Consider the following 12,606-nt stretch of genomic DNA (forward strand, 5'->3'; position numbering starts at 1 on the left):
TCTGTGCGCCTAATAATTGAATCCCCTACCACCAGTACCTGTCTAGCCTTAGCTGCACTCCTATTCCCTTTCTCGTTACAGCAGTCTGCCCCTTGGTTGCTAAGGAGCACATCCTGCTGCAGCATTGCTACTCCAGAATCATCCTCCCCAATATTACGCAAACAAGCATACTTATTAGTGAGGGACAACTCGGGACTAGCCTCCCTGTCACTTTTTCCCCTACCCCTTCTAACTGTGACCCAACTAGCGGCTACCTCTGCTTCTTGCTCCGGCTTTACTCCACCCACCTCATCTTCACCGATTCCATCCAGTGTCTGGATCGTGAGATCCAAGCTCATCTCCATGTTGTGTATGCGTCTCAGTGTTGCGAGATGCTTATTTAGCTCTGCGACTTCCGCCTCTAACTGAGCAACACGCACACACCCAGGGCAACAGTAAACACCCTCAATCCGCTGATCAAGGCATGCATACATGTCACAGGATGTACACTGTACAGCATAGTCCAACATGATGACTATTGTGTGGGGAAATTTTATTTAAAGTAAACTGTGGCGGTAAAAGTTGAAACGGGAGAGGGAGTGAAGTTCGGGAGTGAGTGCAGCTGGGGTGGAAGAGGGGGAGGGGTGGAGGGGGAGTGAGTGAAGTTGGAGTGGAGGAGGGGGAGTGAGTAAGGTTGGGGTGGAGGAGGGGGAGTGGAGGAGGGGGAGTGAGTAAAGTTGGGGTGGAGGAGGGGGAGTGAATGAAGCTGAGGCGGAGTCCTCAAAACTTAAAGACTACACCACAACGTGTTAGCACATCCTAACCAATGCAAAGAACCGCAATATTGTTTAATTTTTTTTTATTTATTATTATTTTTTTTTATTTTTTTTTTACCTGCTTCCTCTCACCTCTCTCTTTGTGCCTGTGTTGTAACGCCTGTTTTTAACGCCTATGCCACTTGTGTCGAAGCCACTTAGTGAGCAATCCACAGACTGAGCAAGCTCAGTACTGAGTCCTGAAGCTGACCAAATACCTCCTGTTACAGCTAATCCCTCCCCCTAGCTAATTACCTGCCTGTCGCAAGCACACTAGAGGAAAAAAAATGTACTTTTAAAAACTTTTAAAACTAACACTTGCGGCTAGATATCTGATGAACTGCAATGCACAAGCCCACCAGATATCAAAGCAGCAAAACACAAATTTACAAACAACAGCAATATAATATAATCAGAGCTCACAATTCCCAGCAGTGAAGTGAAACAGCCCACCACCAAGATGAAGGCTTTGGCCTACACTTCCTGTTTAATATATCACCTGTGTTACAGCTAATCCCTCCCCCTAGCTAATTACCTGCCTGTCGCAAGCACACTAGAGGAAAAAAAATGTACTTTTAAAAACTTTTAAAACTAACACTTGCGGCTAGATATCTGATGAACTGCAATGCACAAGCCCACCAGATATCAAAGCAGCAAAACACAAATTTACAAACAACAGCAATATAATATAATCAGAGCTCACAATTCCCAGCAGTGAAGTGAAACAGCCCACCACCAAGATGTTAGAAAAAACACTATATACCTGAAATCAAAAATATGAGAATATTTTCTTTGCTGCTAATCTTCTTATAATTATTCATAGTACACAACTAATTCACTATATCATATTTTTTTTTTTTCGCTTCAGTGTCTCTTTAATCTTAAACTGGCCACTAACGGTCCAATTTCTAGCGAAAAATCGTTCGAGCGATCAGAAATTCTGATCGGATTGGTTGTAAATAATCTCCATTGGTGGACACAATCGATTATGAACGAGTGAAAAAAATGTCGCCCGAATGAATTTTCGTCGAATGAAAATTTGGATTTTCTTGGTGGTCGTGATAGATAGAAAGCAATGATTGGTTAGTTGATGGTGTAGTGAACGATTTTTCGTCCGACCAGAATTTCTGATCGCTTGAACGATTTTTCGCTAGAAATTGGACCGTTAGTGGCCAGCTTTAGTTGTATCCCAGGAACACAGTTTAGATGGTTGTTTAACGTGCTAAAGCATGATCCAACCATGATGCACATGGATGAGAGGCACATTTATTCCTATAGACAAATGAACGTGGAGACAGACTGAGGGACACAGTAACAATTCGCTATGAAGTCCAAATTGGCAGATCTTTTGAGCTTGGTCATTCCCAGGATGAGATTTATATGCATTATATATATGCATTATATATTATATATATTTATATTTATATGAATATGGTCGTTGGCCATGGTACATTAAGTGCATGCAAGTCAAATTCAGCTGGGCTACTTGTGCTATCTAATAAAATGTTTGGCAGCTAATCCAAAAGTCTTCCACACTTTATATGTAGTAGAGTGATACCTCTATACAAACATAGATGAGGTTTTCCAGCTAGCAATGTGCAGTAGTGAGGAGGCATTTTATTATTTAGTTGTCCAGAAGTTGCAATGGATGTCACACACTTGGACCATGTATACAATAACAATAGAAGGTGTAATGGACTTTATTTTGTCCATACAAGAGCTGTTTTCCCCCTTTTTACTTAGAGGCTTATTTATACTGTAAATGCTGGCCAAACTATAACATAACCATAACATAACTGGCCAAACTATAGCCATTTATAAAATTAAAGTTAGAAAATTTTTTAAATTCTTAAGGCCCCTTTCCCACTACAGAGATTTCATTGCAGCGCGTTACCCATTTTTCCCGCAGGGTAATGCTAAAGCAATGAAAGTTTATGGGACATTTCATACCTGATGCAGTGCAAGTGCATTTGATGCAAAAGCATCAGCGCATTTTGGGTCAACAGCCGCTGTGATGTGCCTTTACCGGAAGTCATAAAAGTCAATGGCGCCGCAGATATTTTAAACTGTTTTGCATTGTGGTACAGATGCGCGGAAGCATATTTTTTCAATACACTTCCACACTTCATGCAATTTGTAGTTTGTCCACGGAAAGTAAGTGCTAGAGCTCCTCACTTACCTCACTTATAGATTGGCTTCCTGACAAAAGTTACGTTACCGCGCATTACCGCCAGTATCTTTGAAGCCTGTTTTTAGCAATGCGAAGTGATCTGCTGATCGCACCATAGCCAAAACGCTGGTTGCTGGTGTGAAACCAGCCAAAGACACACACACACAAAACAATTGCATTGACATCCACTATTAATTCCTTATTTATAGGAACAATAAATGAATGCACTAGGACCAACACATAGATCATTTTAGTTCCTGACTTCATTATGGTTTTTATCTACTGCTAAGAATCTCCGCCTTTTTATAAATTGACCATGAGGCAAATTGGTGTCCCAGAGGTATTCAGGAGAAAGCACCCTGGTAGGTTTGTTGTACACTAAATATCTATTAAGGTGAGATTCCTCTTGCCAAACAGCTTCAATGCTCTTTGCCTTGTCCTCCATAATGCCTTTGTGGCAAGCCATGCTTAGCTTGTAAATTTCATCCACCTTGCCACCATATAATGCTGCCATATAATAGAAGTCTCCTTGGCCATAAGGTATATAAGCTGCAGAAATTGGTCGCCGCTCATAAGTAAATGCTGAAGGTTCAGAAACAAAGTATGATGGGTGAAGGGTAGCTATCAGGTCCCCAAGAATTTCCACTCCAACATGGTCATTGAAAACCATGTCCACATCGGCACATATCAAGTAGTCTATCTCTTTTGGCATTTTCTCCTTGGTCATGATGGTCAAGGTTTCCATTCGTCGCATGGACACATCTTGCCAACGCTTGTCTGCAGTTACATCGAGTAGCTGTAAGATTCGGCCATCACCCAACTTGGGCTTTTCTACATCACTAACTCGATCAGTAAAAATATAATATGTAACGTTATGGCCAATTATGAAGTAACGTTCTGCAGATTCCAGGAATGGTCCAAGAAATCGAATATACCTGTAATGAAAGATATGCTTATTATTTTTCACTAAGAATATAACTTTTTGTGGAATGCATTTTTTTAACCATTTCTAATGTGTTACATAATAATTTCATAATCCAGTGAAACTCAAAGCCACAAGCAAAATGTAGCATGGGATCAACACAAAGCAACCAATAGGTGAACCTTTATGCATAGGGCAGCTGCGTTCCTGCAGGAATGCAATGGAGGGAAAAGTCACATTGCACGTTATGTGTGCAGTGCATACAGTGAATGAAAAGTATGTGCTACTATTAACGTGCATTATGTGGTAATGCTCTGCGTTGAGATACAGGAATCTGTTGGATTGTATCACACGGATGTACTCTGAAAATCACACAGACTTACAATTGCAGTGCGTTACTGCACGTTAAAATGCCCCTGTTACATTGCACCTCAACATCCAGCTGTGAACATAGTCTTGCGTGTCTTTCCAATAAAGTGTACCTGTCCTAAAGGAGAAAAAAAACCTGCACAAGTAGCTTTATTCTACTGGGCATGTGCGGACCTTAGTCACACATGCCCAGTACAGATGTGCTTGTCCTCGGCTGGAAGTCGTCGAGTCGAATGGGGAAGAAGGCATCTATGCTCGATCAGTGGGCTGCAGAAGTATCCAGGAAACCTCTGTGCACTTTAAACACAAGGGTTAGGGTACTTCACTTGGAACTCAAATCAACATTCATAAAGACATTCATAACATTGGCATACTATACCTAAATATACACACCTCTGAAAAATTCATCATATTACCATATTTTACGGAATATAAGACACACTCCCCCCCCCCCCCCCCCCCCAAAATGGGGAGGAAGTCCATGTGTCTTATATTCCATACACAGGAATCCCCAACTTATGATCGTCTGCCGATATGAACCGCTGCCGACTCGCCGTGACGTAGGGGACTCCCTGCCTTGTCCCCGTATGGTCCTCTGTCCCCCACATGTCTCCTCCGCCCCCTGTGTAAAATGAATTAGTGGCTGTGCGGCTCACCTCATCCAGCAATTGCAGCGCCGAGCCAGACCGCACCTCTCCTGCACGGCTTCCCCTAGTGAAGGCTTCTGCTGATCACATGAGTAGAAACCTTCATTAAGGGTAGCCACACGAAAGAGGAGAGGTCTGCGGATCGCCGCTGGAATTGCTCATGAGGTGAGCCTATCTGCTGCTAATTCATTTTACACAAGAGAATGGAGGAGACATGCCAGATGGCTAGGACACAGGAGGGGACACAGGAGGGCATAAGGGGGCAAACAAGGACACAGTGGGACACACAGGTGGACACACTGGGGACAGAATGGGACACACGGGGGGAGGCAAAGCAGGACACAGAGGGACAGAAGGGGACACAGGAGGACAAAGACTGGGGGAGAACATCTAAAAGATTCTCATGGAACATGGATGCACCAGGTTTAGCATATTTTTTTTTCCTGGTCTTGCCCTCTAAACCTAGGTGTGTCTTATACTCCAGAGCGTCTTGCATTCCGAAAAATACGGTAATTATCATCGACTGTTTCCTTGAGGCCTTCTCCAGCTTCTCAAAACAAACACACACAGACAACTCCCATAAACTCTCAGTTAGTCGGCCTGGCCCCACACAGTGCATGAAGTGTGTCTCACATACTCAGTCCTCTCGGATCCCTCATGCTGTTCTACCTGCTGACGCAGGAGGATGTCAGCTAGAGTCTACCTCTTCCCTTCTTCGGCTCCGATAAGAGAAGCCAGGAGGGATATCAACAGGGACTCTGCGCGCGGCGGCTGCAGAAAGGCATGGTGCCCCACACAGTTGTGTGCAGGAAGCGCCATACATGCACAGTATATACGTATATATGAAGGCAGCAGGGAGCCGACAGACGCTTTGCAGCGTGACGTGCGGCTGCCGCAACAATATCAGTGGCAGGGTTGTGATCATGGGCAAGTGTGGGGGCGGGACAGTCAGGACTCAGGAGGTATTAAAGAGACTCCGTAACAAAAATTGCATCCTGTTTTTTATCATCCTACAAGTTCAAAAAGCTATTCTAATGTGTTCTGGCTTACTGCAGCACTTTATACTATCACTGTCTCTGTAATAAATCAATGTATCTTTCCCCTGTCAGACTTGTCAGCCTGTGTCTGGAAGGCTGCCAAGTTCTTTAGTGTTGTGGTTCTGCTATGAACTCCCCCTTCCAGGCCCTTCTATGCACACTGCCTGTGTGTTATTTAGGATTAGAGCAGCTTCTCTCTTCTCTCTTATCTTTTACAAGCTGGATAAATCGTCCTCTGAGCTGGCTGGGCTTTCACATACTGAAGAATTACAGACAAGGGCAAAGCTGTTTGCAGGAAGAAACAAGCAGCCTGAAACTTCAGTGCATGAGAACAGGGGGAAAGAAACACACAAATGATCTCTTGAGATTCAAAAGGAAGGCTGTATACAGCCTGCTTGTGTATGGATGTATTTTCTATGTGTGGACATACTGTACATCAACCTACTTCCTGTTTTGGTGGCCATTTTGTTTGTTTATAAACAAACTTTTTAAAACTGTTTTTAACCACTTTTAATGCGGCGGGGAGCGGCGAAATTGTGACAGAGGGCAATAGGAGATGTCCCCTAACGCACTGGTATGTTTACTTTTGTGCGATTTTAACAATACAGATTCTCTTTAACATTGCTGGCCACCTTTGTGCACATGGCGCCTGTAGCCTCGAGCCAACAGTGCCTAGTGCTAAATCCAGCCATGGCAAGGCCGGATTTATACTTTTTATAACCCAAGGCCAACTATCACCAGCCTCCCCCTGACCATCAGCATTGCAAATAGATGACCCTCTCCCCCCTTTTTGTATAGGTAGTTGACGACTCCTCCCCCATTACTATAGGCAGCTCAATAACTCCTCCCCCCCTTAGTATAGGTAGTTAGATGACAACCCCCCACCCCCCAATTAGTATAAGTAGCATTATGACTCAACCCACATTAGAATAGGTAGCTCAATGACTCCACCCCCATTAGTATAAGTAGCTCGATTACTCCACCCTGATCACCCATTAGTATAGATAGCTAGTATAGCTAGATAGTATAGATAGCTCATTGCCCCCCCCCCCCCCCCCTTAGTTTAGTTAGTCTGCTGGCCTGTTTGTGCCACTCCACCACAATACTGCTGCAACTCTGCTGCCTGCCTGACACGTGGTGCTGCCATAGTGAAAGATAAGGATGCTCTGAGCCAAGACCGCTGCAGTCAATGACTCACCTATTCCGGCTAGGGCTCTGTTTCAGCACCGAAGCTTTACTGCATCTTCCTCTCCTTAGCCACTTTGCTTGTGATCTCTCTGCAGCTAGCACCTCTCTCTGAAGCACCGGTCACATGATGAGAGAGAGAAGTGCTGGCTGCAGAGAGATCACAAGCAAAGCGACTACGCAGAAGAAGTTGCAGTAAAGCTTCAGCACTGGAGCGGAGCCTGGAGAGATGAGTTATGCCTGCAGCGGGCACGAAGCATCCCAATCCTTAACGATGGCTGCACCATGTAGCAGAGAGGAAGCAAAGTCACAGCAGTATTGGGGTGGAGTAGCACCTTGGATTCCCTCCTCAGCTGCACAGCGCAATCTGACAGTTCTTACACTGGACATCCTGTAAGTTGAAGGCATGCATGTTATCGCAGCCCCGTTAGCCACGCCCCTGGTCCCTTGCAGCTCTGCACAAGGCTTGAGTCTGTAGCCAGCAGCCACGATGATTACATGCAGCTGCAGGCATATTGGACTACTAACTGCCCGAATGCCAGTTCGCCCCTTGCTCTGATGCGCCCTAGACCAGGCCCTTTGTGATCTTGCCACAAATCAAGCCCTGGCTGCATGCTTATTAAACGTGTGTGATTCAGACACAACTGCAACCAAAGAAATCAGCAGGACTGCCAGGCAATAGGTATAATTTAACCAGTTCGGCCTATCTGGACGAGCTTTCTCGTCCAGATAGGCACTGCTGCTGCCGCCGGCTGGTGCGCGCGATCGGGCACGCCCCCGCGCGCGCTCCCACTGCTAGCCCCCCGATCAGTGAATGGGAATATAATTCCCATTCACCGCTTTAACTTCCCCACAGAAATACTGACGCTTTCTCTCCAGAGAGTGCGGTATTTCTGCCCCCAGGAAACTTCTCCCCAGCATTTTAGTTCCTGGATGCGAGATCGTTCGCATCCAGGACTTTTTTCACTGTGGCCATCTTGTGGCCAAATAGTAAACTGCACCCACATACATTTTTAATAAAAAAAAAATATTATTTTACATTTAAAATTAGCAGTTTCCCTCCCACACCAAAAATTACCCACATACACGTTTTTTTATTAAAAAATAAAATAAAAAATACAATTAAAAAAACAAAAACAACATAAATAGTTACCCAAGGGTCTGATCTTTTTAAATATGCATGTCAAGAGAATATGTTATTATATTATTTAAAATGATAAGCTTATAAATAGTGATGGACGCAAATTGAAAAAATGCACCTTTATTTCTAAATGAAAATCAGCACCATAAATTGTGATAGGGACATCGGTTTAAACGGTGTAATAACCGGGACAGATGGGCAAATAAAATACATGAGTTTTAATTACGGTAGCGTATATTAATTTCAAACTATAATGGCCAAAAACTGAGAAATAATGAATTTTTTTCATTTCTTAATCTTCCTGTTAAAATAGATTTAGAAAAAAATAATTCTTAGCAAAATGTACTACCCAAAGAAAGCCTAATTAGTGGCGGAAAAAACAAGATATAGATCAAATCATTGTGATAAGTAGCAATAAGGTTATAGGCGAATGAATGGGAGGTGAACGTTGCTCGGATGCATGAGATTTTCGGACTGCGGTGCTGAACCGATTAAATAAATCCAACAGCCACCATATGCTTCTCACTTCAGGTGTACGTTATAAAGAAGAGCTGTTGTACATAGAAAACATTATCTACATTTTAGGTATGCTGTAAATCAGCAGTCCTCAGATTCTATCCATGTATACTTATACTTACTTTTTCACAGCAAATACAAAAAGTCCAATCCTGGTGTCCTTATGTTGGCTATTTAAAACGTCTATGTTGTATATTCCATCCCAGATGATTGGAGCAAGCCAGGGGGTGAGGACATTCAGGCCAGCTTTCCTAATGACAGAAAAGCACAGTTAGAATAAGTACCTACTATGTAAGCCGTCATAAAAGAGAAATGTACATTTTTGTGCTGTAAAAAGAGATGCTTAAAGAGACTCCGTAACAAAAATTGCATCCTGTTTTTTATCATCCTACAAGTTCCAAAAGCTATTCTAATGTGTTCTGGCTTACTGCAGCACTTTGTACTATCACAGTCTCTGTAATAAATCAATGTATCTTTCCCTTGTCAGACTTGTCAGCCTGTGTCTGGAAGGCTGCCAAGTTCTTCAGTGTTGTGGTTCTGCTATGCACTCCCCCCTCAGGGGGGAAAGAAACACACAAATGATCTCTTGAGATTCAAAAGGAATGCTGTATACAGCCTGCTTGTGTATGGATGTATTTTCTATGTGTGGACATACTGTACATCAACCTACTTCCTGTTTTGGTGGCCATTTTGTTTGTTTATAAACAAACTTTTTAAAACTGTTTTTAACCACTTTTAATGCGGCGGGGAGCGGCGAAATTGTGACAGAGGGTAATAGGAGATGTCCCTTAACGCACTGGTATGTTTACTTTTGTGCGATTTTAACAATACAGATTCTCTTTAAAGTGTCCTTGAAATACAACTTGACAACATGAACTGATCACAATATTGAAATACATATTAACAGCTTCCCAACAATGAAAAAACCTACCTACATTTCAGTACTGCTAGGGATAGAAGCAGATGTAAGTGAGCAGAGCTCCTGAGTATTTCTGTTGGACAGTGAAATAATCCATCACATTAAACAACCAATTGGAATACATTTAGAGAGTAACTTAGCGAAAATTGGAAAAATAAATCAATACACTGCAAAGTAAGAAGTAAAAAAATAGAAGAGAAATGAAATAAAATCATTGATATTTGCTATGTCATTTGTGCATATTGTTTGATCCACATTCAGCCTGCACACAATCATTTTTACTACTGGCAGACATGAAAAAAAAAAAAAAACAGCACCAACTACCATTATCTATAACCACACCCCCCAACAATGCAATATGTTAAAAGGTTTTTTTTTTAATTTTTATTTATAGCTATGCATATGCACAGAATGAGATACTGGTTGCTTGGCAGATGATGGAAGCAACCGTTCTTTCCAACAATGCAACAAGGCTCCCACAGTGTCATATCAGGAAGACCTAGGTCCTGACGTCACACTGTGGGAGAGGTTTTACCACAATATCAGCCATACAGATGTCTCTGATCTATTTGAGAAATTCAATCCTTGGTCACAGTTCCTCTTAAAAGAGAACCCGAGGCGGGGTTCTAACAACAAAATCCCCATACAGAGGCTGGGTCTGCCTATAGAGCTCAGCCTCTGCTGCTAGTCAGATTCCCTCTAAGCCCCCCCTGCGCTCAGCGAGACCCCATTAATCACAGCCGCGCTGTGCGGGCTATGTTTACCTCTCTAATGTCAGTCTCCGCTCTCCCCCGCCTCCTGCATCGCTCCGGTCCCCGCCCACGTCCCTTCCCTCCAATCAGCTCGAGGGAAGGGACGTGGGCGGGGACCGGAGCGATGCAGGAGGCAGGGGAGCGACGAGACTGGCATTAAAGAGGTAAACACAGCCCGCTGCGACACGATGCGTGTCGACAGCGCGGCTGTGATTAATAAGGTCTCGCTGAGCGCAGGGGGGCTTAGGGGGAATCTGACTAGCAACAGAGGCTGGGCTCTATAGGCAGACCCAGTCTCTGTATGCGAATTACGTTCTCAGAACCCCACCTCGGGTTCTCTTTAAAGCTAATGGGAATCGCCCTAAAAAAATAAAAAAGTCAGATACTCACCTAAAGAGAGGGAAGGCTCTGTCCTAATGAAACTTCCCTCTACTCTCCCGGTGCCCGGTCCCACTCAGGATCCCCCGTAGCAGTATTCAACAGTTTCGGTCACTTCCGCCGCCGAAGAGAGGTTTCGGAAATCTTCGGGAGCACTCGGGCTCCCGAAGACGGGCCACTGCATACTGCGCATGCGCGAGTGCCCTCTATGACACACTCGCGCGTGCGCAGTATGGAGCCGCCCGGTCTTCAGGAGCCCGAGTGCTCCCGAAGACTTCCGAAGTCCCCGCGGCGGCGGATTTGAACGGAGGATCCACTGGGCAATGGGAGAGGAGACGATAGGCTCATTAGGACTCAGAGCCATCCCTCTCCTTAGGCGAGTATCTGACTTTTTTTATTTTAGGTGGGGGTACATTAGCTTTAAAGCGGACCGGAAGATACCTAAAAAACAAAAACAAACCTGCAGCCATCCTATGCCTATGCCATCCTGGGACAATCTTCTGGTTCCCCTTTCGCCCGACTTAGAAGTCGACGTCCACTGTGCCTGTGCACATCCTTGTTAGCGCTCCCGTCACCAGAAGCATCCTGTGCAGGCGCAGTACGAGAAAATCTTTATTGCACCTGTGCAAGACTCTCCTGGCAATGGGAGAGCGCACGAGGACGCTTCAGGTCTGATTTAAGGGGAAGGGAGGTAGAGAGGAGGGTATAAAGAGCTTCCCTCTTGACCCTTCCGCTTTTCTTTCTGATGTTCTTAGCAACAACAGTACATAAGTCTTGCAATTATTTTTATACAGATAACTTATAACTACCAGTATGCCCTCCCATCTTAATGATGTTAACAGTATCAGTGGATGGCCTATTCTAACCTTTTGGCTATCATTTTTTCTTTGAATTTTGAAGCCTGAATAGTGTGCAGACCTGAATTATTCTGAACACCGCAGTTTAGCAGCCGAGCCAGTGGACCATTGTCTCGCGCCTTTGCAATAGATGGTCATGGTGGTCAAGACCATACAGCAGTTTAACAGGACCGGTTCCTCTCAGAACAAGCCTTGCCATTGCTGACAAAGATGGTCGAGTGCACCTGCTCAGTGTCATGTCCGCAAGTTTGTTTTGCAAACATGTATCAGTGCTGCCAACATTGCATCAAATAGGTCTGCATGGCTGTTATCCCAGAAGGAAGCCTCTTCTAAAGATGATGCACAGAAAGACACACAAACAGTTTGCGGAGATAAGCAGAATAAGGACATGGACTGTGGTCTGATGAAACCACAATGAATTTATATGGTTCAGACGGTGTCAAGCAGGTGTGACGGGAACCAGGTGAGGAGTACAAAGAGGAGTGTGTTTTGCCGTGGTGAGAGTGTAAGGTTTTGGACAGTAGAACTGTTTAAAGTACACTGTGGCTCCTAAGCTAAATTTAACCAGCTGGTGGCATAAATTGGAGTGTTGTGTCAATATTTAATGAATGACCATTGCTTCATATTTCTGTGTAAAAATATGATACGGGTATGAATGCAAGGAATTGTGAACTACATGGAGGTGTAGTCCAAAAATAGAGTTCTCCCCAGAATTTTTGTCTAGCCAGGTGGCATGAAAATGTAGCCGGGTGGGGCAAGATGAGAGAATGCAGGGCTGGTGCTTCTGTGTGCAATTCTGCTTACAGCATAGGAGGAGGTGAACTGATAACAGCCATTTGTGTGTGTGTGTGCGTCTGTATGTAGGTGCGCATATGTGTATACTTGGTATACAAATCTCTTACTACCTGTTGAATGTTGT

At 44.1% G+C, this 12,606-nt stretch overlaps 1 protein-coding gene across 1 annotated transcript in view; it reads right to left on the minus strand.

Moving 5' to 3' along the window:
* Nucleotides 1-2,478: 2,478 nt before the first annotated feature.
* Nucleotides 2,479-12,606, minus strand: part of LOC137522481 (histo-blood group ABO system transferase 2-like) — a 160,489-nt gene continuing 150,361 nt past the window's right edge. Inside the window, exons 4-5 of the mRNA XM_068242546.1 lie at nucleotides 8,904-9,032; nucleotides 2,479-3,899 (exon numbers count right to left, since the gene is read on the minus strand). Of these exons, the coding sequence (XP_068098647.1) occupies nucleotides 3,215-3,899; nucleotides 8,904-9,032 (814 nt within the window). The 3' untranslated portion in view covers nucleotides 2,479-3,214. The remainder of the gene's footprint in view (nucleotides 3,900-8,903; nucleotides 9,033-12,606) is intronic.

This window comes from Hyperolius riggenbachi, chromosome 6, assembly GCF_040937935.1.
Source record: "Hyperolius riggenbachi isolate aHypRig1 chromosome 6, aHypRig1.pri, whole genome shotgun sequence".
Lineage (NCBI taxonomy): Eukaryota > Metazoa > Chordata > Amphibia > Anura > Hyperoliidae > Hyperolius > Hyperolius riggenbachi.